This window comes from Oryx dammah, unplaced genomic scaffold (assembly GCF_014754425.2).
Source record: "Oryx dammah isolate SB20612 unplaced genomic scaffold, SCBI_Odam_1.1 HiC_scaffold_18, whole genome shotgun sequence".
Lineage (NCBI taxonomy): Eukaryota > Metazoa > Chordata > Mammalia > Artiodactyla > Bovidae > Oryx > Oryx dammah.
The window spans coordinates 94,594,714-94,622,261 of record NW_024070202.1 but is presented as its reverse complement, the minus strand read 5'-3'; the positions used below and the strand labels follow the sequence as shown (position 1 = coordinate 94,622,261).

The following is a 27,548-nucleotide window of genomic DNA, read 5'->3' as shown; positions in this document are numbered from 1 at the left end:
AGGCTATAGTCCATGGGGTCACAAAGAGTCGGACACGACTGAGCAACTTCACTTTCACTGTCATATATCTTCTATGATGAAGGATCTGATCATATCTTTTGCCCCCTTTTAATAATTTGGTTGTATATTTTCTTTCTACTGAATTTTGAAAGGTCTTTCTGTATTCTGGATACAAGTCCTTTATCAGATGTTTTCCAAATATTTTCTCCCAGCCTCTATCTTATTTTTCATTTTCTTAATCTTTAAAAGAACAGAAGTTTTAAATTTTGGTGAAGTCCAATTTATCAGGTTTTTCTTCTTCCTGTTATGGATTGTGCTTTTGATGTGTATTGTAGAAATCTTTGTCTAACCCAAAGTCATAAAGATTTTCTGCTATGCTTTCTTCTTAGGTATTATGTAGTTTTTGTGTCTTAAAATTGCTGTTTGATCATTTTGAGTTAATTTTTGCACATATTAAGTGAGGGTTGAATTTCTTTTCATCTCCTTCCTCTTCCTTCACCCCGTCCTCCATTTCCTCCTCCTCTCGTTTTCTTAACGAATTCTACTGGAATAATTGCTTATCAATATGGAGGGAGAAGGATGAGGAAGAACTTTTTTTCCCTATATGTCTATTCTTATTCCAGAGTCATACTATTACTATCGCTTAAAAAAATTTTTTTTTGTTTATTTATTTATTTTTGGCTGCACTGGGTCTTTGTTGCTTTGTGCAAACTTTCTCTAGTCGTGGCAGGCGGGGGCTGCTCTTCACTGTGCTGCACGGGCTTCTTCTTGTGGTGGCTTCCTCTCGTGGAGTACAGCTCTAGGACGCGCGGGCCTCAGTAGTTGCGGCACACAGGTTAGCAGCTGTGGCTCATGGGCCCTAGAGTGCACAGGCCTCAGTAGTCGCAGCATGTGGGCTCAGTAGTTGTGGCTCTTGGGCTCTAGAGCATGGGCTTCAGTAGTCGTGGCTGGTGAGCTTAGTTTCTCCGAGGCATATGGAATCTTCCTGGATCAGGGATCAAACCTGTGTGCCCTGCTCTGGCAGGCAGATTCTTATCCACTGAGCTACCAATGAAGTCCTGCTGCTGCTGCTGCCAAGTCGCTTCAGTCGTGTCCGACTCTGTGCGACCCCATAGACGGCAGCCCACTAGGCTCCTCTGTCCCTGGGATTCTCCAGGCAAAAGTACTGGAGTGGGTTGCCATTGCCTTCTCCAATGCACAAAAGTGAAAAGTAAAAGTGAAGTCGCTCAGTCATGCCCGACTCTTAGCGACCCCATGGACTGCAGCCTACCAGGCTCCTCCGTCCATGGGATTTTCCAGGCAAGAGTGCTGGAGTGGGTTGCCATTGCCTTCTCCAGTGAAGTCCTACTGTAGCTTTATAGTTCATTTTAAATCAGGTAGTGCATGTTTTCCTATTTTATTATTTTTTTCTTTTTCAAATTTTTTTAACTTAATTTTTTAAAATTTATTTTTAATTGGAGTAAAATTGCTTTATGATGTTGTGATGGTTTCTGCCATACAACAATGCAGATGAGCTATAATTTGCATATATATCACCTCCCTCTTGAGCCTCCCTCCCTCCTCCCATCTTACCCCTCTAGATCATCACAGAATGCCTGGCTGGATTCCATGTGTTATAGAGCAACTTCTTACCAGCTGTCTATTTTACACATGGTAATGTATATATGTCTATGCTACTTTCTCCATTCGTTCCACTTTCCCCTTCCCATACCGTGTCCACAAGCTGCTTTCCTACATCTGTGTCTCCATTCCTTCTCTGCAAATAGGTTCACTGATACCATTTTTCTATATTCCATCTATATGCATTCAGTTGAGTCAGTTCAGTTGCTCAGTTGTGTCCGACTCTTTGCGACCCCATGAACCGCAGCACGCCAGGCCTCCCTGTCCATCAACAACTCCCGGAGTCCACCCAAACCCATGTCCATTGACTCGGTGATGTCATCCAACCATCTTATCCTCTGTCGTCCCCTTCTCCTCCTGCCCTCGATCTTTCCTAGCATCAGGGTCCTTTCCAATGAGTCAGCTCTTCGCATGAGGTGGCCAAAGTATTAGAGTTTCAGCTTCAACATCAGTCCTTCCAATGAACACCCAGGACTGATCTCCTTTAGGATGAACTGGTTGGATCTCCTTGCAGTCCAAGGGACTCTCAAGAGTCTTCTCCAACACTAAGTTCAAAAGCATCAATGCATTATATGCATTAATATATGCTATTTGTTTTTCTCTTTCTGACTTACTTCACTCTGTATAAACAAGCTCTGGGTTCATACTCAAATTCATTCTTTTTTATGACTGAGTAGTATTCCATTGGGGTGTGTGTGTGTGTATACACCACATCTTCCTTATCCATTCATCTCTTGATGGACATCTAGGTTGCTTCCATATCCTAGCTGTTGTAAATAGTGCTGCTGTGAACACTGGGATACATGTCTTTTTCAGTTATGGTTTTCTTAGGGTCTGTGTCCAGTAGTGAGATTGCTGGGTCATATGGTAGTTCTAGTTTTAGTTTTTAAAGGAATCTGTATACTGTTGTCCGTAGTGGCTATATAAATTTACATTCCCACCAACAGTGCAAGAAGGTTCCCTTTGATCCACATCCTCTTCAGCATTTTGGGGCTTCCCTGGTGGCTCAGAGTGTAAAGCATCTAAAGCATCTGCCTGCAATGCAGGAGACCCGGGTTCGATCCCTGGTTCAGGAGGATCCCCTGGAGAAGGAAATGGCAACCTGCTCCAGTATTCTTGCCTGGAGAATCCCATGGATGGAGGAGCCTGGTAGGCTACAGTCCATGGGGTCCCACGACTTCACTTTCACTTTCTCCAGCATTTATTGTTTGTAGGTTTTTTGATGATGGCCATTCTGATTGATGTGAGGTGATACCTCATTGTAGTTTTGATTTGCATTTCTCTAATAATTAATGCTGTTGAGCAACTTTTCATGTGCCTCTTGGCCATCAGTCAGTTTCTTTTAAAGAATTGTTTTGGCTGTTGTAAGTTCTTCGCATTCCTATATTCATTTTAAATCAGCTTTGTATATGTATGTGAAAGCCGCTCAGTCATTTCCAACTCTTCGTGACCCCATGGATGGTAGCCTGCCAGCCTCCTCTGTCCATGGGATTTTTCCAGGCAAGAATACTGGAGTGGGTAGCCATTTCCTTCTCCAAGGGATCTTCCTGACTCGGTTCGAATCTGAGTCTCCTGCCTTGCAGGCAGACTCTTTACCATCTGAGCCACCAGAATCAGCTTATCTACTTCTATTTAAAAAAAAAAAAGCCTGCTAGAATGTTGATGGTGATTGCATTGACTCTAAAGATCACTTTGCTAAACTATTTCAATAAAATTTTACAAAAAGATCAGTTTGAGGAGAATTTGCATTACATTATTGAGTTTTCTATTCCATAGCCATGGCGTATATTTCCCTTTATACAAGTCTCTAATTTCTGTCAGCAGTATTATAGCTTTCAGCACAAAAGTCTTAAACATATTTTGTGAAATTTATCCCTGAAGTAGTTAATGTTTTTATACTATTGCATTTGTATTGTTTTAGGTACTCTATAGAAATTAAATAGATTTTTTGTATATTGATCTGTTTCCTGTGATTTTGTTAAATTTATTCGTTCTAGCAGTATTTTGGGAGATTCCTTAGGATTTACTTTTTTCAGTCTGAATGATTTTTATTTGTTTTTCTTACCGTAATATCTTCTTGCACTATGATACAGTGTGAAATGGAAGTGGTGGTAGAGGATATCCTTGTTTTGCTCCTAATCTTAGAGGGAAGGTGTTTAATCTTTCAGCGTTAAATGTGATGCTAGCGCTTAAGTTTTCCATGTGTGTGTGTGCTTAGTTGCTCAGTCTCGTCTGATTCTTTGCGACCCCATGGACTGTAACCCGCCAGGCTCCTCTATCCATGGAATTTTCCAGGCAAGAATACTGGAGCAGGTTTTCATTTCCTACTCCAAGAGACCTTCCCAAACCAGGGGATCAGACCCACGTCTCCTGCATCTCCTGCTTGGGCAGGCAGATTCTTTACCACTGCACCACCTGGGAAGCCCCTAAGTTTTTTGGGTTGAGGAAGTCGTTTTCTCTTCTTAGTTTGCTAGGAGGGTTTTTTTTTTTTTTTTTTTGTAGATGGGTATTGCATTTTGTCAAATGTTTTTTCTGTATCTATTGAATTATTATAGTCTTTTTTTTTTTAGTCTTTCTTTTTTAGTTTATTAATATGGTAAGATGCATTTATTTGTTTTCCTGGAAAATATAAAATCTTTGTTTTCTGTGAAAACTCAAAATTTGAAATTAATTTTGAGTATGTGTCGTGAAATAATATTCATCTGTAATTTTTTCTTATGTGTTTGTTTGGATTTTGTATTGGGTAATGCTGGCTTCATAAAATGAATTGATAAGTATTACTTCCTCTTCTCCTCTCTTGCAGAGTTTTGTAGAATCATTATTATTCTTTTATATATATATATTTATTTGTTTATTTTTGGTTGCACTGGGTCTCCAATGCTGTGCTCAGGCTTTCTCTAGTTGTGGTAAGCGGGGCTTACTCCTCGTTGCAGTGCACAGCCTTCTCATTGCAGTAGCTTCTCTTGTTGCAGAGCACAGGCTCTAGGTGAAGACGCTTCAGTAGTTGCAGCGCTCGGCTTCAGTAGTTGTGACTTACAGACTTAGTTGCCCCAAGGCATGTGGAATGTTCCCAGACCAGAGACTGAACCCGCATCCTCTGCATTGGCAGGCAGACTCCTAAACACTGGCTGGACCACCAGGGAAGTCTTGTAGAATCATTATTAATTTTTCCTGAAATGTTTGTTGGAATTCACTATTGAAAGCATCTGCACTGTGGTAAGGTTTTTGATAATAATTTTAAAAGGAAACAGATGGTATTATTCCGATTATTTTTCTTCTTGAGTGACCTCTGGTAGTTTGTGTCTTTCAAGGAATTTCTCCATTTTGTTTACATTGTTGAACTTCACTGGCTAAAACTGTTCTTAATATTTTCTTATTCTTTTAAGGGTTTGTAGAATCTGTTGATACTTCTTCTTTCACTTTGATATTGTAATAGGTCAAGCATAACAAACAGAAAGTGTATAATAAGATGATAGATATAGACCCAAATATATCATTATTGCATTAAATGTAAATGCATAACACAACATTTACAGAAATTGACTATACACTGAGCCATAAAATAAGACAAAACAAATTCCAAATGAATGAAATCATGTGTCTTGTGTTCTCATTACCTTGGATTAATGTTTGAAATCAATAATAAAAGAGTAACTGGATAGGTCTTCCCTGGTGGTCCAATGGTTAAGAATCTACCTACCAATGCAGGGGACATGGGTTCGATCCCTGTGCTCAGCCTTCTTTATGGTCCTCCTCTCACATCCATACATGACTACAGGAAGTTCCTACATGCTGCGTGGAACCTAAGCCTACTTGCCGCAACTGCTGAAGCCTGCATGCCTTAGAGCCCCTGCTCCACAACAAGAGGAACCACCAAGATGAGAAGGTGGTGCACTGCACCTGGAGAGTAGGTCCTGCTGCCCATACCTGGAGAAAGCCCATGTGCAGCAGTGAAGACCCAGAGCAGCCAAATAAATACATACATTTTAAAAAGAGTAACTCGACGATTCACCATATGTTTTTGATATTAATAATACATTTCTGGGAATCCTTTGGTGGTCCAGTGGTTAGTATTTTGTGTTTTCATGGCTGAGGGTGCAAGTTTAATCCCTGGTTGGGGAACTAAGATCCTGCAAGCCACAAGACTTTAAAAAAGAAAAGCACATGTCTGTTCTGTTTCTAGCCGTGATGAAGGGGCTAGATTTTCCCTGCTACCAAAAATGCCTAGAAAAAAGTATATATATATATGTATGTGTGTGTGTATCCCACACAGTAGTTTTCCAGATATTGGATTAACAAAAATTCCAGAATTATGATATGAAGAAAAACCAATGCTTGTACTAGTTCATTTCCTTGGGGCAGATTACAGGCCTCAGATTAGGGGTTGTTAGTTGTTCAGCAGCTTAGTCATCTCCAACTCTGCAACCCCATGGACTTCAGCATGCCAGGCTTCCTGTGCTTCACTATTTCCCAGAGTTTATTCAAACCCATGTCCATTGACTTGGTGATGCCATCCAACCATATCATCCTCTGTCATCCCCTCTGCTCCTGTCCTAAATCTTATATAGCATCAGGGTCTTTTCCAGTGAGTTGGCTCTTTATATCAGGTGGCCTAAGTATTGGAGCTTCAGCTTCAGCATCAGTCCTTCCAATGAAATTTTAGAGTTGATTTCCTTTAGGATTGACTGGTTTGATCTCCATGCTGTCAGAGAGACTCTGAAGAGTCTTCTGTGGCACCACAGTTTGGAAGTATCAATTTTTTGGTGCTCAGCCTTCTTTATGGTCCTACTCTCACATCCATACATGACTACCGGAAAAACCATAGCTTTGAATATATGAAACTTTTTCGGCAGAGCGAGGTCTCTGCTTTTTAACACACTAAGTTTGTCATAGCTTTTCTTTCAAGGAACAAGTTTTTTTTTTTTTTTTTAATTTTGTGGCTACAGTAACTGTCCACAGTAGTTCTGGAGACCAATAAAATAAAATCTGCCACCATTTCCCCATCTATTTGCCATGAAGTGATAGAACCAGATGCCATATTCTTAGGTTTTCGAATGTTGAGTTTTAAGCCAGCTTTTTCACTTCCCTCTTTCACCCTCATCAAGAGGCTCTTTAGTTCCTCTTTGCTTTCCACAATTAAAATGGTATCATCTGCATATCTGAAGTTGTTGGTATTTCTCCCAGCAGTCTTGATTCCAGCTTACGATTCATCCAGCCCAGCATTTCGCATGATGTGCTCAGCAGAATACTCAGAAGAACTATACAAAAAAGATCTTAGTGACCCAGATAACCACGATGGTGTGATCACTCACCTAGAGCCAGACATCTTGGAGTGTGAAGTCAACTGGGCCTTAGGAAACATCACTATGAACAAAGCTAGTGGAGGTGATGGAATTCCAGCTTAGCTATTTCAAATCCTAAAAGATGATGGTGTTAAAGTGCTGCACTCAATATGCCAACAAATATGGAAAACTCAGCAGTGGCCACAGGACTGGAAAAGATCAGTTTACATTCCAATCCCAAAGAAGGGCAGTGCCAAAGAATGTTCAAACTACCACACAATTGCACTCATTTCACATGCTAGCAGGGTCTTTTCAAACGAGTCAGCTCTTTGCATCAGGTGGCCAAAGTATTGGAGTTTCAGCTTCAACATCAGTCCTTCCAATGAATATTGAGGACTGATTTCCTTTGGGATTGACTGGTTGAATCTCCTTGCAGTCCAAGGGACTCTCAAGAGTCTTCTCCAACACCACAGTTCAAAAACATCAATTCTTTGCTGCTCAGCTTTCTTTAGAGTCCAACTCTTACATCCATACGTGACTACTGGAGAAAACATAGCCTTGACTAGATGGACCTTTATTGGCAAAGTGATGTCTCTGCTTTTTAATATGCTGTCTAGGTTGGTCATAACTTTCCTTCCAAGCAGTAAGCGTCTTTTAATTTCATGGCTGCAGTCACCATTTGCAGTGATTTTGGAGCCCCCCAAAATAAAGTCTGCTACTGTTTCCACTGTTTCTCCTATTTTCTGTGAAGTGATGGGACCGGATGCCATGATCTTTTGTTTTCTGAATGTTGAGCTTTAAGCCAACTTTTTCAGTCTCCTCTTTCACCTTCATCGAGAGGCTCTTTAGTTCTTTGCTTTCTGCCATAAGGGTGGTATCATCTGCATATCTGAGGTTATTGATATTTCTCCTGGAAATCTTGATTCCAGCTTGTGCTTCATCCAACCGAGCGTTTCTCAGGATGTACTCTGAATGTAAGTTAAATAAGTAGGGTGACGATATACAGCCTTGATGTGCTCCTTTTCCTATTTAGAACCAGTCTGTTGTTCCATGTCCAGTTCTAGCTGTTGCTTCTAAACCTGCATACAGATTTCTCAGGAGACAGGTCGGGTGGTCTGGTATTCCTATCTCTTGAAGAATTTTCCACAGTTTATTGTGATCCACACAGTCAAAGCCTTTGGCATAGTCAATAAAGGAGAAACAGATCTTTTCTGGAACTCTCTTGCTCTTTTGATAATCCAGGAGATGTTGACAATTTGATCTCTGGTTCCTCTGCCTTTTCTAAAACCAGCTTGAACATCTGGAAGTTCATGGTTCATGTATTGCTGAAGCCTGGCTTGGAGAATATAGAGCATTATTTTGCTAGCGTGTGAGGTGAGTGCAATTGTGCAGTAGTTTGAACATTCTTTGGCATTGCCTTTCTTTGGGATTGGAATGAAAACTAACCTTTTCCAGTCCTGTGGCCACTGCTGAGTTTTCCAAATTTGCTGGCATACTGAGTGCAGCACTTTCACAGCAGCATCTTTTAGGATTTGAAATAGCTCAACTGGAATTCCATCACCTCCACTAGCTTTGTTCGTATTGATGCTTCCTAAGGCTCACTTGACTTCACATTCCAGGATGTCTGGCTCTAGGTGAGTGATTACACCATCGTAATTATCTGGGTCATGAAGATCTTTTTGTATAGTTCTCCTGTGTATTCTTGCCACGTCTTCTTAATATCTTGTTTCTGTTAGGTCCATACCATTTCTGTCCTTTATTGAGCCCATCTTTCCGTGAAATATTCCCTTGGTATCTCTGATTTTCTTGAAGAGGTCTTTAGGCTTTCCCATTCTGCTGTTTTCCTCTATTTCTTTGCATTGATCACTGAGGAAGGCTTTCTTGTCTCTCCTTGCTGTTCTTGGAACTCTGCATTCCAGTGGGTATATCTTTCCTTTTCTTCTTTGCTTTTGGCTTTTCTTCTTTTCACAGCTATTTGTAAGGTCTCCTCAGACAGCCATTTTGCTTTTTTTGCTTTTCTTTTTCTTGGGGATGGTCTTGCTCCCTGTCTCTTGTACAATATCACGAACCTCCGTCCATAGTTTATCAGGCACTCTGTCATTCAGATTTAGTCTCTAAAATCTATTTCTTACTTCCACTGTATAATTGTTAGGGTTTGATTTAGGTCATACCTGAATGGTCTAGTAGTTTTCCCTACTTTCTTCAATTTAAGTCTGAATTTAGCAATAAGGAGTTCATGATCTGAGGCACAGTCAGCTCCCAGTCTTTTTTTTTTGCTCACTTTATAGAGCTTCTGCATCTTTGGCTGCAAAGAATATAATCAGTCTGATTTCAGTGTTGACCATCTGGTGATGTCCAGGTGTAGTGTTCTCTTGTGTTGTTGGAAGAGAATGTTTGCTATGACCAATGCGTTCTCTTGGCAAGACTATTAACCTTTGCCCTGCTTCATTCTATACTCCAAGGCCAAATTTGCCTGTTACTCCAGGTGTTTCTTGACTTCCCACTTTTGTGCATTCCAGTCCCCTATAATGAAAAAGACCTTTTTTTGCGTGTTAGTTCTAGAAGGTCTTGTAGGTCTTCTTAGAACTGTTCAGCTTCAGCTTCTTCAGCATTACTGGTTGGGACATGGAGTTGGATTACCGTGATATTGAATGGTTTGCCTTGGAAACGAGAGATCATTCTTTCGTTTTTGAGGTTGCATCCAAATACTGTATAATTTCGGACTCTCTTGTTGACTATGATGGCTACTCCATTTCTCCTAAGGGATTCTTGCCCACAGTAGTAGATATAATGGTCATCTGCATTAAATTCACCCATTCCAGTCCATTTTAGTTCGCTGAGTCCTAAAATGTCGATATTCACTCTTGCCATCTCCTGTTTGATCACTTCCAATTTGCTTTGATTCATGGACCTAACATTCCAGATTCCTGTGCATTATTGCTCTTTACAGCATTGGACCTTGCTTCCATCACCAGTCATATCCACAACTGGGTGTTGTTTTTGCTTTGGCTCCATCTCGTCATTCTTTCTGGACTTATTTCTCCAGACCTGGGGAGTTCATCTTTCAGTGTCCTGTCTTTTTGCTTTTTCATACTGTTCGTGGGGTTCTCAAGGCAAGAATACTGAAGTGGTTTGTCATTCCCTTCTCCAGTGGACCACATTTTGTCAGAACTCTCCACCATGACCCGTCCATCTTGGGTGGCCCTACGTGTCATGGCTCATAGTTTCATTGAGTTAGAGAAGGCTGTGGTCCATGTGATTAGATTAGTTAGTTTTCTGTGATTGTGGTTTTCAGTCTGTCTGATGGAGAAGGATGAGAGGCTTCTGGAGGCTTCCTGATGGGGTAGACTGACTGAGGGGGCCATGCTCAGTAAATCTTTAATCCAATTTTCTGTTGATGGGTGGAGCTGTGTTCCCTCCCTGCTATTTACTTGGGGCCAAACTATGGTGGAGGTAATGAAGATAATGGTGACCTCCCTTGAAAGGCCCCAGGCACGTACTGCTACACTCAGTGCCCCCAACCCTGCAGCAGGCCACCACAGACCCTTGCCTCCACCAGAGACTCCCAGACACCCACAGGCAAGTCTGGACAGTCTCCTGTGGGGTCACTGCTCTTTTCTCCTGGGTCCTGGTGCATAAGGTTCTGTTGTGCCCTCCAAGAGTCTATTTCCTAGCCCTTTGTAAGTTCTGGCAGCTCTGTGGTGGGGTTAATGGCTACCTCCTCCGAGAGGGCTTATGCTATACCCAAGTCTGCTGCACCCAGAGCCCCTCTTCCTGTGGCAGACCACCGACGACCCATACCTCCGGTTGGAGGAGATGCTTAAACACAGTTCTGTCTCAGTCTCGGTTGCATCCCTGGGCCCTGGTGCACACAAGGTTTGTTTGAGCCTTCTGAGCATCTCTGGAGGGAATGGGGTTTGATTCTAAATGCAGATTCGCCCCTCCTACCGTCTTGCTGGGCCTTCTCCTTTGCCCTTGGACGTGGGGTATCTCATAGCCACTCCAGCACCTACCATCTTACTGTGATTTCTCTGACCTTGGATGTGGGGTATCTCCACACTACCGGTCCAGCGAAGTGCAGCTGCCACTCCTGTCTTTGGTCCTAGGGTATCTCCTCACGGCCGCTGCTTCTGACCTTGGAAGTGGGGTATCTCCTCTCGGCAGGCTGCCGCTCCAGCACTGCGCAGCTGCCTGGTAAAAGCTATGGTTTTTCCAGTGGTCATGTGTGGATGTGAGAGTTGGACCATAAAGAAGGCTGAACGCCAAAGTATTGATGCTTTTGAACTGTGGTGTTGGAGAAGACTCTTGAGAGTCCCTTGGACTGCAAGGAAATCCAGCCAGTCCATCCTACAGGAGATCAGTCCTGGGTGTTCATTGGAAGGACTGATGCTGAGGCTAAAACTCCAGTACTGGCCACCTGATGGGAAGAGCCAACTCATTAGAAAAGACCCTGATGCTGAGAAAGATTGATGGCAGGAAGAGAAGGGGATGACAGAAGACAAGATGGTTGGATGACGTCACTAACTCAATGGAAATGAGATTGAGCAAGTTCTGGAGATGGTGAGGGATAGGGAAGCCTAGTGTGCTGCTGTCCATGGGGTTGGAGAGATCAGACATGACTGAGTGACTGAACAACAACAGCTTTGCATATAAGTTAAATAAGCAGGGTGACAAAATACAGCCTTGACATACTCATTTCCCCATTGGAACCAGTCAGTTGTTCCATGTCTGGTTCTAACTGTTGTTCTTGACCTGCATGCACATTTCTCAGGAGACTAAGGTGGTCTGGTATTCCCATCTCTTTAAGAATTTTCCATGGTTTGCTGTGATCCACATAGTCGAAGGCTTTAGTGTAGTCAGTGAAGCAGAAGTAGATGTTTTTCTGGAATTCCTTTTTTCTATGATCCAGTGGATGTTAGCAATTAGATCCCTGGTTCCTCTGCCTTTTCTAAATCCAGCTTGTACAACTGAAAGTTCTTGGTTCACATAGTTTTCAAACCTAGCTTGGAGGATTTTTGAGCATTACATGCTGACATGTGAAATAAGCACAATTGTGTTGTAGTTTGAACATTCTTTGGCATTGCCCTTCTTTGGTATCAGAGTGAAACCTACCTTTTCCAGTCCCGTTGCCATTGTTGAACTTTCCATATTTGCTGTCATATTGTGTGCAACACTTTAGCAGCAGCATCTTTTAAAATTTGAAAAGCTAAGCTGGAATTCTGTCACCTCTACTAGCTTAGTTCATAGTAGTACTTCTAAGGCCCACTTGACTTTACAATCCAGAATATCTGGCTCTAGGTGAGTGACCACACCATCGTGGCTATCCAGGTCATTAAGTCCTTTTTTGTATAGTTCTTATAGTTCTTCTGTGTGTTCTTGCCACCTCTTCTTAATCTCTTTTGCTTTTGTTAGGTCCTTGCCGTTTCTCTCTTTTATTGTGGCCATCTTTGCATGAAATGTTCCCTTGGTATCTCCAATTTTCTTGAAGTGGTCTCTAGTGTTCCCCATTCTGTTGTTTTTCTTCTATTTCTTTGCATTGTTCACTTAAGAAGGTGTCCTTGTCTCTCCTTGTTATTCTCTGAAACTGTACATTCAGTTGTGTATATCTTTCCCTTTCTCCTTTGCCTTTCACTTCTCTTTTCTTAGCTATTTATCATATAATTGGAATCATAACAGCATGTAGCATTTTCATATTGGTTTCTTTTACTTAGTAATATGTATTTAAGTTTCCTTTTTGTTTTTTCATGGCTTGCTAGCTCATTTCCTTTTAGCACTGAATCACTGTCTGTTGTTTGGATGTCCCATAGTTTATCCATTCACCTACTAAAGGACATCTTGATTACTTCCAATTTTGGCAATTATGAATAGGTAAGGTGAAGTCGCTCAGTCGTGTCCGACTCTTTGAGGCCCTGTGGACTGTAGCCTACCAAGCTTCTCCGTCCATGGGATTCTCCAGGCAAGAATACTGGAGTGGGTTGCCATTTCCTTCTCTAGGGGATCTTCCCGACCCAGGGATTGAACCCAGGTCTCCCGCATTGGAGGCAGATGCTTTAACCTCTGAGCCACCAGGGAAGCCCCAATTATGAATAAAGCTGGTATAAAGTCAGGTTTCTGTGTGGACATAAGTTTTCAACTCCTGTGAATAAATGTCAGAGTGAGCAATTGCTGGATCACATGTTACGCGTATGTTTGTTTTTGTAAGAAACTGTCAAACTGTCTTCCAAAGAGGCTGTACGATTTTTATTCACCAGCAGTGAATGAGAGATCCTGTGACTCCCCATCCTCGTCAGCATTTGGTGGTGGTGGTGTTCCTGATTTTGACCGTTCTGTCAGTAGTGTTGTCATACCTTGTTTGATTAATAATTTAACTTTCCCTGATGAATATAACATTCAGCATCTTTTCATATACTTATTTGCCATCTGTTTTATCTTCTTAAGTGTAGTTATCTGCTAAAATCTTCGGCCCATTTTAATATGATGTTTTCTTATTTTGACTCTAAAGAGGGTTTTTTGGGTGTATTTTGGATAATCTTTTCTCAGTTATGTGTTCTGTAAATATTTTTCCCAGTCTTTGTTATCTTCTCATCCTTTTGACACTGTCTTTTGCAGAGCAGAAGTGTTTAATTGTATTAAAGGTTTGACCTATCAATTATTTCTTTCATGGATCTTGCCTTTGGGGTTGTATCTAAAAAACCATCACCATACTAAATAAACATCATCTAGGTTTCCTTCTATGTATTCTACTAGGAACTTTATTGTTCTGCATTTTACATTTAGGTTTGTGATTGATTTTGAGGTAATTTTGTGAAGAGAGTGTAAGGTTTGCATTTGATTCAACTTCTTGGCTTGTGGCTATCCAGTTCTGGCACCATTTGTTGAAGAGACTCTTTTCACTCCATTGTGCTGCCTTTGCTTCTTTGTCAAAGATCAGTTGACTGTATTTACGTGAGTATATTTCTTGTTTGTCTCTTCTGTTGCATTGATGTATTTGTCCATTTTTTGCCAATATCACACTGTCTTGTTACTGTTTACCACTTTTTTTTAACTCTTCACTCCTTGCTGTATTTCTGAGTTATTACCTAGACTAGTTTCCCTGTGCCTAAAGAATATACCTTTTAGAATCCCATCCTTTGTGGACTGTAGATACTTTATCCTATGCAAGACCCTGAGCTTGTACTTCTGTGGCTGTGAGTTACTTATTTTTCCGTTTTTGCCACCTGTGAATGTCCCTTCACTTTGCTTTTGGCTTCATATTAAAATCTTTTTGTTCCTATTTTATTCAGCATTTCTGTGTATTTGTTTAGGTCATATATTTTACTTGTTAAAAACACATCTTTGTCAACACTGTATTATCACTCTTTAAGTTTTAGCCATTTTGGTAGGTGTGAGGTGAGATCTGAAATGTGGCTATAATTTGCATTTCCCCAATGACTAACAGTGTTGAGCCTCAATTTTTGTTCTTTAGTTACTTTTTTCATATCTCTAGTTTTATTCTGCTTCATGGTAGATTTTTATTACAAGGGAGTGTAAATTTTCTTTTTTTTTAATTTTATTTTTTTAATTAATTAATTAATTTTTAATTTTACTTTACAATTCTGTATTGGTTTTGCCATACATTGACATGAATCCACATTTTGATTCTCATTTTTTGCTTTCTTCTCATAGTAGCTTCAGACGGATGTGGTATGCCTCATTCATCTGCCCCATGCTGCCTTTCTCTTTCTGGGGTGACTTTTTTCTGTGTTTAATCACCATGAAAGTCCTCATTCTGTTCTGTCCATTCCTTCACGGGCTCAGTAGTCTCCAGCAGATCCTTTGTGCAGCTCGGACTTGAGCTGGGTCCAAGGTATTGGAGTTTCACTCCTCATGAGAAATTTGAAGTTACTTGATAAAGGAGGCAAGATAGGTGAGAGGAACCACTCCTTCTAGTATTGAGTATGAATGTTTATAAATAAAATGGGAGATCCAGGTGAGGAGAAAGAGTGGGCAAAACTTCATTATTGTTAGTTTAACACTGATTTTGGATCCAGGTATCCATGTAGAAATCTTGATAATAGAAAATAGAAGTTAGTTATACAACTACAAATGCCTTAAGGAAAAATATGCTAAACTGAGGAAACCACAGAGTCTGCATGTCTGTGTATATATTTTTAAAGAATGAAAAAATATTTTTTAGGGCAAGCCTTTAGCTCTCTGAAAAACCTGTCTTTGGACTCACTGTCAGAGTCACAGTGTGGGTGTTGCTGTATAAAGACCCACATAATTAATTGAATGCTTGTATTTTCATCTAGATGTTTTCCACTCTTAGTGCATCAGTTACTTGTGTTTAGGAAATAGTAGAATTCTGAACATTTTCTCATCTAGGCATTTCTCTGTCTCTCTCTTTTGTGGCTACACTCTGCAGCATGCAGGATCTTAGTTACCTAACTAGGGATTAAACCCAGGCCCCCAGCATTGGGAACGTGGTATTTTAACCACTGGAATGCCACAGAAGTCCCTTCATCCAGATATTTTTAAAAGGACTTCTTGGGTAGATGATAATCTTTTTAAGAATAATTTTGTAAGTATATCTATTTGGGGTCCTCATTTCAAACAGTTTAAAAAACCATTTCCTTATGAATAACCTGTTGCCTTTTGTAAATCATTTTTTAGCAAACATTGAGAAGAATGTGCTACCTTACCATCAAAGAAATGGCTACCATCTCTGAGGATGTCATAATTGTTACAAGCAGGTATGTGAATAGTTAAAACCTGGGATGGGATACTTACATATTTAGTGGAGTATTTCTTGTCCTCTTTCTATTAATTTTACATGTTGACTGTAAGAAAGCCAATAAGAATTTAAAAAGGAATATAATGTCAGAGAGCATTCTTTTCTAAAATGTGGTTGTCATCCTGTGAAAACCATCCCTGTCTGATAAAGCAGAAAAAGAAGTCATGAAGGCTAATGCTAATAGATTGATTACATTTAGAATCATAATATGTCATTAAACAAACTAAAAAGTAAATGATGCACTGAAATAAAATATTATTTAAAAGTTTAAAATTTTATATTATAGTTGCTTTATGAAATAAAATATATCAAAAGACTAACATGTATAATATATAAAGAACTCATATTTCAAAAGTTATCTCCATGTGATAATTAATAAAATAACTAATATAAAGAATCTAAATATCTTTAGTCATTCTCACTAGTAACCAAAAAATGTAAATTAAAAATTCAAGAATGAGTTACAATATTTTTTTGTGTTTTTAAATTCAAATTATTTAAACTAAAAAAAAAAAACCCCAAAACCCAAGCCCCTCACCTATTTCACCCCTAGTCCCTGCCTCTGGCATCCACTAACCTGTTCTCTGTATCTATGACCTTGGTTTTATATATGTATATTTATATACTTATTTAAATTCCACATATAAGAACTATTATATGGTATTTGTCTCTCTCTAACTGATTTCACTTAAGATAAGGCTCTCAGGGTCCATACATATTGTCACAAATGGCAGGATTTCATTCTTTTTAATGGCTGAATAATATTCCAGTGCACATATGTACCTCAATTTCTTTATCCATTCATCTATTGATGGATACTTCGCTTGTTTCCATATCTTGGCAATTGTAAGTAATGCTGCAGTGAGCATGGGAATGCATATATCTTTTTGAATTAGTATTATTGTTTTCTTCAGATGAATACCCAGAAATAGAATTGCTATGTGGTAGTTCTGTTTTCAGTTTTTTGAGGAATCTCCATACTGTTTTCCGTAATGGCTGTACCAGTTTACATTCCCACCAGCAGTGCAGAGGGTTCTCTTTTCTTCATGTCCTCAACGCTTGCTATTTCTGTGTTTTTGCTAATAACCATTCTCATAGGTGTGAGGCAATAATCTTATTGTGGTTTGATTTACATTCTCCTGATAACTAATGAAGTAGAGCATCTTTTCCTGTGCTTGTTGGCCATCTGTATGTCCTCTTTGGAAAAATGTCTGTTCATGTCTGCCCATTTTAAATCTTTTTTTTTTTTGCACTGAGTTTATGAGTTCTGTATAAATTTTTGAAAATTACAGTATTTTTGCCAATCACATTGGCAAAAAAAAATAAGTCAGTCAGTACTTGTAAGGGATATTGATTTTCTTGTAAACAGGAGGTAGAATAATGAATTGGTTCAGTTTTTCTAGAAAGCATTGTGGCAGCATTTGTTGAATGTTTGAAAGGGTTTATCCCTTTAATCCAGTAATTCCATATTCATGAAATTATCCTCAGAAAACAGAGATAAATATTTTAATTTTTTGGATATATTTTTGAAACATCTTTAATGATATGGGAAACTCCTCAGTACAGTGCTGAATGAGAGTTGGATTCAAGTCTATATGTTCCTTATAGTCTTAAAAATATTCTAAGTATATGTATAAAAATTTATGGCTGAAAATACAATGATTCATTACCAGTAAGTTACCTCTGGGTGTTTGGAATTGTGGCTATTTATATTCTTTAAACTTTTGATAATTTTCAAATTTTCTAGAATGAGAATGTGTAATTTACAGTCCCAAGACATTTAACAAATGTTATGTAGAAAAATAGTTGTTAATAGTTATAGTTAATAGTTATTCATTACAACTTATTCAAGGGAATCTGATATTTGTATAGCAAAATAAATTTTGTAGGAGGAGACTTATGCTTAACCAGCAGTTGTGTTGAAGTTTCAATTAGTAAAGCTTTCAGCTGAAAAGAACAGAGAGCCAGATGTAAATAGTAACACATAAAATAGGCAGAGAAACTGGTGTTGCTTCAGTGGCTCAGCAGTGTCAGGGCTGACATGTCTTAAATTCTTTGGGACATCCTCACGTTATTGCAAAATAGATGCCTGAATCACTGGCAGTGCACCATTCAAGATGGGAGGGGTACCGGGAAGGGGGCCAGAGAGAGCCAGCACCATCTGCCTCTTTCATCAGGTATGCAAAAGCTTTTCCCAAGGCAATTTTTAGATTTCATTTGGCACAACTGTGTTATGACTAACCTTAGGAGGCCAGGAAAGTGAGTATTTAGCTTTTATAGCCCAAGGGGCAAGCTTGAGAGAAGGGATTGAAAATGGGTACTTAGTTAACTAAGATTAGTTAACTCACCACAAGTGGCACAAATAAAAAACAAAAACAAAAAAAATCCTTACTGAGATTGCTAGTCTCCCTGAATAGTGGAAAAGTTAAAAATAGAGTATCGACTGTTGATTGAGGATTTTCGTTCCTTCCTGTAGCTGGTAGTACTTCCACCTGAGTCCTGTTAGGCCGCTTTGCATTGTGGTTTGCTTCTTGTTTGTTTGAAGTGATTAGTAGATGTTGTGGGCAGAATAATATACCTTCCACCTGCAAGGCCTCCCTGTCCTAATTCCTAGGACCCATCAGTATGGTCCATGGCAAAGGGGATTTCCAGTTGCTAATCAGCAGATAGGGAGCGTATCCTGGGTTATCCACATGGGCCCAATACAAGGCTAAGGGCCCTTACGCAGGAGAGGCAGAAGAAAAGCTTCAGTAAAGGGATGTGAGGGTGGAAGGAGGGCCACAGAACTGCATTGTTTTTGCTGGATTTGGAGATGGAGGAAGGGGACCACAAACCAAGGAAATATGGGTAACCTCAGAAATTGGAAAAGGCAGGGAAATGGATGAACCCCGACAGCCCCCAGAAAGGAATGCCTTCTTGCTCATACCTTGATTTTAGCCCACTGAGGCCTGTGTTGGACCTCACCTTACAGAACTGCAAGGTAAAGAAATGAATGTTGTCTTAAGCCTCTTAAGTTTGTGATAATTTGTTACAGCAACAATTGAAAACTACTGGATTTGCAGTGTATTAATGTATCAGATCAATACCTTGTACACTTTAAAGTTAGACAGTGTTATATGTCACATTACATCTCAAAACTGGAAGAAAAAAAAAACTAGTAAGAGCCTTTGGTACCTGAAAGTGGTGTGCTGCTGTAACAAATACCTAAGAATGTGGAAGTGGCTTTGTAATTGGGTAGTGAGCGGGTGCTGGCAGAGTTTGGGGAGCATGATAGAAAAATTCTTCACTGCCTTGAACAAACTGTTAGTGGAAATATGACCATTAATGCCTCTTCTAGACTAAGAAGGAAGTGAGCTACAGGTTAGAGAAAACGTTTATCACGTATCATTGTGAACAGACTGTTGACAGCTGCTGGTGAGGGCTCAGGAGAAAATGAGGAAGTTTCTATTATTAATAGAAACTGGAGGACGGGGATCCTTGTTATATTGTGGCAGGAAGCTTAGTCGCATTGTATCCTGCCCTAGGTGGAAAGCGGGGCTTGCAGACATGAATTTGGATATTTAACTGAGATTTCCAAGCAGAATGTTGAGGTGTGGCTTGATTTCTCTTTTTGTCATTTAGTAAAATTTGAGAGTACAGTAAAAATTGAGGAGAGACCTGTTAAACGTGAACCAGGAGATCTTGATAAATACCAAATCGTTATGTTGTACACCTGAAACTAATATAATGTATGATCAATTACACCTCAAAAACACAACAACAATAAAGCAGGAGTTGGTGATTTTGGAAATTCTCAGCCTACAAAAATGGCAGAGGATGCTCAAATCAAGAGATGTGTGTTTGGAAAGCATTCTCTAGAGGAAAAAATCAGTTGTTAAATAGCCTTTTGCTCAAACCTCAGATTAAAAGGTCAGTATATTCACTCACACAAACCACTCTGAGAGATCAAGGGTGTGACTCATAGATTCCCTCAGCATCTAAACAGAAGCTGAAAATAGAGAAGGGATTATCTAGGCAAGATCTGTGGAGGAACCTCTTGACTAGTGGAGTGAGTACAAAGGCGCTTGAGAACCTTACACCAGCAGAAACACTGCCAGCGTGGACTGAAAGGACCAGAGATGAAGTGAAAGAGGGCTGTCAGAGCCCCAAAATTCTGCAGGCAGGAGACAGGCTGGTAAGACTCCTCAGCTTTAAACACAGGCTGCCCCTTATAACAAGGAAGGATGGCTCAGAGGGCAGAGCTGCAGACCCATAGAGTAGAGCTGAGAACCTAGTGAATTCTGCTTAGGACTTGAACCCTCTTCCTGTTTGCCTGGATGGATTTCAGAATTGTCTGGGGCCAGTAACTCTTTTTTAGCCTTCCATGTTCTCTTTTTGAATAGGAATGTTTGTGTGTGTTCTGCTATGCTGGGTCCCATCGTTGTGTTTCAGAGCAGGGAACTTGTTTTAAAGTTTAGCATGTCCACGGGTAGAGAGGAATTTTGCCTCAGGATAAATTATACCCTTTCTCACCCATCCCTTATGATTTTTGATAATAAGATTGGTGCTTTGAGTTGGGTGAGATTTAAATGAGATTTTGGACTTTGAGCTAATGCTGTAATGTGTTGATTTGGAGGAATCATGGGATGGGGTGAATGTATTTTGCCTATGAGATGAATGCAGGCCTGCTGACATGATTTTAGCCCAGTGAGACCTAAGTTGAAATTCTAGCCCGTAGAACTAACTGTAAGACACTGTACTTTAGTTATTTTAAGCCTCTAATTGTGGTCATTTGTTGTAGCAGGGATAGAAAATGAATATATTAGATGACCATTCATCTAATGGTCATGCAGTTATGTTAGCATGAATATTGAGAAGACCTGAAGGCACACACTTCACTAAAGAATATACATAAAGAGCCAGTAAGCACATGGCAGTGTTCTCAATATTATTAGTCATTAGGGAAATGAAGATTTAAACTTTAGTAAGGTATCTTTCACATTCACTAAAATGGTTAAACTAGCATAGCCTGACAGTACTAAATCAACAACTCTACTCCAGTATCCAGTGTATGGAGCACTTGAAGCTGTCACACATTGCAGATGGGAATGTAGAATGGTACAGCAACCTCAGAAAAGATTTGGCAGTTTCTTATGAAGTTAAACATATACCTACCCTGTGACCAGTGATTTTACTGCTATATATTTACCCAAGAAAATGAAAATCTTTGACCACAAGAAAAGACTGTGCAAGAATTTGATTGCATCTTTGTGATAGCCCTAAACTAGAAACAACCCAAAGGTTCATCAATAGGAAGATGGCTAAACAAATTGTGTTTTAAAAAAAAAAAAAAACAAATTGTGTTTTATTAGTATAGTGGATCACTACTCAGCAATAAAAAAGAAGAAATTGGTGATTCAAGCAACAACACAGACACACTCCTAAAATAGTATATTGGAACAAAAGACACACAAAAAGAATGCTTGGATAATTCTTTTTATATAAATTCAAAGACCAGCCAAAACTCAGCTGTGGTGATAGAAACCAGAAGTCTGGTAGATTGGAGGAAACTGACTAGATGTGGGAATGAGGGAACTTTCCAAGATGAAGGAAATATACAGTATTTATTTTGGGTAGAGCTTACATGAGTGACTCCAGATGCCATCTAACCGAACACTTAAGCTGACATTTTTTAATTGTATATAAATTACAACTCATTTAAATCACAAAGAGATTTAGTTAGTGGCTTAAGGATGGTCAAGTATATTGACAGTCTGGTCATACTGTTCTAACCCTGTCTGATGAGACTCACCAGTGAAAGTCTGCATCTGAAGATCACTTAGAATTCTGGGATTGAGTCCTGAGGACTGACCCATCACTCACATGGCAAGTGTCCTGGGGAAGTGGATATCAGTATGTGATTAGTTACATCCCTGCTGCTGCTGCTAAGTCGCTCAGTCATGTCCGACTCTGTGCGACCCGATAGATGGCAGCCCACCAGGCTCCCCCGTCCCTGGGATTCTCCAGGCAAGAACATGGATTGGGTTGCCATTTCCTTCTCCAATGCATGAAAGTGAAAAGTGAAAGGGAAGTTGCTCAGTCATGTCCGACTCTTCGCGACCCCATGGACTGCAGCCTACCAGGCTCCTCCGTCCATGGGATTTTCCAGGCAAGAGCACTGGAGTGGAAAATTTCACAGTCTCAGTTTAGAGACCATGGTTTAGGAAGAAATAAGGGGGCTAGGAGCTATGGGAATGACTGTCTGGCAGGCAGTTTTGATATCAGTTGTGGGAATAATGTGAGGATTTGGGCAAGAGGAAGACAGTACTTTAGTTTCTGAAGGAAGCAAGAAGCTAAGACCATCCACAGACTTGGTAAGAAATATTCAAGCCTGAAACAGCCTTTCGATTTGATTGGTGGTGTTGTCCCTGATATTATGTCTACCAGAACTTGGTGTAGAATAAGAAAAGAAGTGAGATACTATTCTAATTTGACTTAGCCATCACTCTAGTGAAACTTCTCTCTCAAAGATTTCTAGTAATCTCTTAATTGCAGAATCCCAAAAGCTGATTTTTTTCAGTCCATATTTTACTTGGCCGCTCTCTTAGCTTTAATATGGTTAAACACTCCATGAAGTTCTACGATCTTTGGCTTTCAGAACCATAGAACTGAATTTTCTTGCATCTCTGATTACTCCATTTTATTTTTTCCACAGAAGTGGCAGTTCTGTTCTTTTTCAGTTTACTGATTCAAATGCCTGTCTCTTCTGGAAAAAGCTCCCCTAGACACACCCAGAAGTAATGTTTTACCAGTTATCTGGGCATCCCTTAACTCGGTGAAGTTGACACAGAAAATTAACTGTCTCAGTGGGTTTAATGGGTGTTGTGAAACCTTTCTGTATGCTGCTTTTCTTCCCTCTCTCCTGCCCAGTTGACATGCAGACTACCCCAGTTTATTTGGATTCTTATTCTCTATTAAATACTTATTCTCTGTTAAAATGAAACTGTGGAAGACTTTTGAGAGAAAATGATGAAAATGATGCCAAGTCATAAAATTCCCTTCTCTTGCTTAATGAACACCAGCAAGTAAAAGGGAAAGTCAGGGACTTCTAGCCAAGATGAAGAAATGACGTGACAGGTCATCTGTTCCAAAAATTACATCAAAAACCTCTGGACAGAGGTATAGAAAGGTATACAGGTATACCTGAGGCCTTTGAATAGTAACAGTGAATTAGATCATGGCATCCAGTTGCATCACTTCATGGCAAATAGATGGGGAAACAGTGGAAACAGCGAGAGACTTTATTATTTTGGGCTCCAAAATCACTGCAGATGGTGACTGCAGCCATGAAATTAAAAGACACTTGCTCATTGGAAAAAAAGCTATGACCAACCTAGACAGCACATTAAAAAGCAGAGACATTACTTTGCCAACAAAGGTCTGTCTAGTCAAATCTATGGTTTTTCTAGTAGTCATGTATAGATGTGAGAGTTGGACCGTAAAGAAGGCTGAGCACCAAAGAATTGCTGCTTTTGAACTGTGGTGTTGAAAAAGACTCTTTAGAGTCCTTTGGACTGCAAAGAGATCAAACCAGTCCATCCTAAAGGAAATTAGTCCTGAATATTCATTGGAAAGACTGATGCTGAAACTCCAATACTTGGGCCACCTGATGCAAAGAACTGACTCATTGGAAAAGACCCTAATGCTGGGGAAGATTGAAGGCAGGAGGAGAAGGGGACAACAGAGGATTGAGATGGTTGGATGGCATCACCAACTTGATGGACTTGAGTTTGAGCAAGCTCCAGGAGTTGGTGATGGACAGGGAAGCCTGGTGTGCTGCAATCCATGGGGTTGCAAAGAGTTGGACACGAATGAGCAACTGAACTGAATGAATAACAATATGGTGAGTTTCATAGTTATTTTGGACCGAGAACGAACTAATGCAAGAACTGGATGGTGGGAGGAGTCAACAAAGACTGAAGCCTGTCTTAATCCTGAGCACAGGTTAAAGACAAGACCTCTGCAAGCTGGAAAGATGGAGGGAGAATCCTTGTTTGTTCTTGTTTTTCTCTTAACTTTCTGGTCTTGCTTGAGGCCAGCCCTAGTTCCGGAACATTACTGGGATGTGACAGAAATATTTCAGACACCTGAAAGCCTGAGATGTGTCATTTAAAACCACAGTGAGATATCACTAATACATCTTTGAATCAACTGAAAATTAAATAGACTCACTTTACCAAATGTTACCAAGGATGTAGAGGAGTTGGATTTCCCATATGCTTCTGGTAGGAGTCAGTACCATAGACAGAGAGACCAGTGGAAACTGTCACTATGGCTAGTAAAGTGTCACCTCGGCTGTACTGATCTACATTTTTTGGACTTCTCTGGTACAAATGGAAAGTGCAGAATTAGACCCAAGTACATGTGAAAATTTAGTATATGATGAAGGTGGCATGTCTAATCACTAGGGTAAACATGTACTTTTTTTTTCTATTTATTTTTCTTTACAATATTGTATTGGTTTTGCCATACATTGACTTGAATCCACCATGAGTGTACATGTTCCCCATCCTGAACCCTCTCCTACCTCCCTCCCCATCCCATCCCTCTGGGTCATCCCAGTGCACTAGCGCTGAGCACCCTGTCTCATGTATCAAACCTGTTGGCGATTCGTTTCACATATGATAATTCACATGTTTCAGTGCCATTCTCCCATATCATCCCACCCTCGCCCTCTCCCACGGAGTCCAAAAGACTGTTCTATACGTCTGTGTCTCTTTTGCTGTCTCACATACAGGGTTATTGTTACCATCTTTCTAAATTCCATATATATGCGTTAGTATACTGTATTGGTGTTTTTCTTTCTGGCTTACTTCACTCTATATAATAGGCTCCAGTTTCAAACATGTACTTAAAAAAAAGTAATTTATTTGACTGTGCCAGGTCTTAGTTGTGGCATGCAGGATCTTTTTTTTTTTTTTTTGTAATGTATTTTTTAATTGAAGTACAATTGCTTTACAATTGTACAACTGCTATACAACAGTGTAAATCAGCTGTAAGTACACATATATCCTCTTCCTCCTGAGCCTCCTCCCCACCTCCCTCTTATTCCACCCTCTGCACCATCAGAGCATGGAGCTGAGCTCCCTGTGCTCTACAGCATCTTCCCACGAGCTATTTCTTCTGCACGTGGTAGTGTATATGTGTCCATGCTGCTTTTCCAGTCTGTCCCACCCTTTCCTTCACCTGCTGTGGACACAAGTCTGTTCTCTACATCTGTATCTCTACACCTGCCCTACAAATAGGTTCGTCAGTACCATTTTTCTAGATTTCATATATTTGTATTAATTTACAATATTTTTCTCTTTCCAGCTTAACATGTACTTTTTTATACATGATGCTGGGACAACTGAGTAGCAACTTATAAAAAGATAAAATTTGATCTGTATTTCACAACATATAAATAAGTAAACTCTGAAAAGATAACAAATATAAATTTTAAAAGATGAAGCTATGTAAGTACTAGAGGAAAACCTTGCTGTAGGGAAAAGGTTTGTAATTATCACTAAAATCCAGAGGCAATGAAAGAAAGGGTTGATAAATTTGACTACATAATTTTTTTTTAAATTGCATGACCCAAACACCATAAAATAGAGAATAAACTAGAGGTTTGCAGTAGGTGCAAGCTGTGGTATAAACAGTTATTCTTGGTTTATTATCATGGTATCCTACATGACATTGCCACTCATTTTATGGCAAAAATGGAGTGACAGTGGGTTCATGACTAGGAAGGAGGTCAGTAGTTTCGCTACATTGTGCATCACCTAGGAGACAGTCGGATGCCATGATGACATGGCTTGTTGAATACTCAGCTGAAGTAGTAGGTTGGAGGTAGGACCCCGTGAGGTTGGGAATTCTCCTCCAAGATGCCATGTATGCACTGAATCAGTTGCCAGTGTATGGTACTGTCGCCAGTAAATAGACCAGGTGGGTCCAGAAATCCATAGTTAGAAATAGGACCGGCCCCTCTCCCTTACTCCCAGTGACCCACTTGGAGAATTTTTTCTTCCAGTTCTCACCCTAAGTATGGATTAGAGGTCCCAGTTCCCAGGGGACAATGTTTTCAAGGGATGAAAAAAGGGAAGCACTTAACCCACTGATCCCTGGTTCCCATTGGCTCACAATTGTCCCACACTTCTGGATGCTACATGTCTGAGTAACAGGTTGGCAAACTTAAAGCATCACACACTCCAGTGTCAGAACAGCCCTGGAGCAGCAAGTGAGCCAGTTGAACATTCGAAATGACGACTATTACTGGGTCACTTTGTGTTCTTCATGCCTAGTGGACCAGCGGGCGATGGAAGGCGCTGATACACTCATAGAGGTAATTGACCTTGATTCTTCCCAGGATCTAGGGTTGTTCATATACAGGTAACAGAGAGGACTGTATGCAGAATTCAGAGTACTCACTCAAGTATATTTTGGTGCATTCATGCATGGGAAAATGATGATTAGAGAACAACCAGTGGTCCAGCCAGGGTAAAACCAACAAAAGGTGTCAATCTCTTGGGATAAAGGTTTGAGTCATCTACCAGAGGTATAACTGAGATAAGATGAAGTGCTGGCCAAGAGTGAGGGAAATACAGAATGGATGGTTATATGAAGGAGATGATGAGTATCAGTTATGGCTTTGAAATGAGCTGTAGCAGCAAGGATTGTACCATGTTCTACTCATGCTTCCTGTCTCTTGTAGATACAGTGAATGGTACCATCTTGAAGACTCAGTGATAGATTAGATTCAATGGAAGACATGTTCAAATGTGAGGGGTACAAAGGATGAGCCATACTGGGTGCCACTTTCAAGCCACCTCACATTTCTTCAGCCTCATCTTTGGTTCTAGTCGTGGCTGTGGTCAGCATTTCCATGAGGGTCCAGCTTACTTGCATTGATGGTGCCTCACTTGAAGCATGTGGTGAATGTTTTGCTTTCTGCCCTGAGATTTCTTGTACGTACTCTGAACTCATGTGTGAGTTAACATGTGAATGTTAAGAGAATGGGGAGTTAACTCTCTGGGCTTAACTCTTTACCAGGGATGAAGAGCTTGTGGATAAATTCTTTCTTTTTCATTCCTTGAATGTGTGGTTGCTGAGATATATTTCATTAGGTTCCTCAGTAGGTTGCTCATTAAATAACCAGTTGCTTGTGGCAGTGATTCACTAGAGAAAACTTGTCTGGGTTGATTTTCCCTCCTCCTTTGTTTACTTCCTTATCTTTTACTTCTCTCTCAGAACACATTCCCAAATAAACTATCTGTAGGTAAGCCTTTACTGTCAGAGCAGCCTAAGCTAAACAGAAGTTCAGAGCAGCTGTTGGCAAACTGTGGCCAGTGGCCAAAGCTGTTGCGCCATTTTGTAAGTAAAGTTTTTTTTGGAACATAGCCATACCTTTTTAAAATTATTTACTTATTTATTTTACTTTACAATATTGTATTGGTTTTGCCATACATTGACTTGAATCCGCCATGAGTGTACATGTGTTCCCCAAACTGAACCCCACTCCCACCTCCCTCCCCATTCCATCCCTCTGGGTCATCCCAGTGCACCAGCCCCGAGCACTCTGTATCATGCATCAAACCTGGACTTGCGATTTGTTTCACATATTTTACATGTTTCAGTGCCATTCTCCCAAATCATCCCGCCCTCACCCTCTCCCACAGAGTCCAAAAGACTGTTCTATACATCTGTGTCTCTTTTGCTGTCTCGCATACAGGGTTATCCTTACCTTCTTTCTAAATACCATATATATGTGTTAGTATACTGTATTGGTGTTTTTCTTTCTGGCTTACTTCACTCTGTATAATAGGCTCCAGTTCCATTCACCTCATTAGAACTGA

At 40.1% G+C, this 27,548-nt stretch overlaps 1 protein-coding gene across 4 annotated transcripts in view; it reads left to right on the top strand.

Moving 5' to 3' along the window:
• The window catches only part of COPG2 (COPI coat complex subunit gamma 2), a 113,634-nt gene that overhangs the window by 8,383 nt on the left and 77,703 nt on the right, over positions 1–27,548 (top strand). The window contains exons 1-2 of one of the 4 annotated variants that reach the window (XM_040259643.1): positions 19,733–19,849; positions 21,461–21,540. Coding sequence is in view for 1 of the 4 variants with exons in the window: in XM_040259641.1 (XP_040115575.1) it covers positions 15,555–15,634 (80 nt within the window). In the remaining 3 variants the exon portion in view is untranslated. Of the gene's footprint in view, positions 1–15,554; positions 15,635–19,713; positions 19,850–21,044; positions 21,541–27,548 lie in introns of those variants that run through there. The other 3 variants (XM_040259641.1, XM_040259642.1, XM_040259644.1) reach the window with 3 other exon arrangements.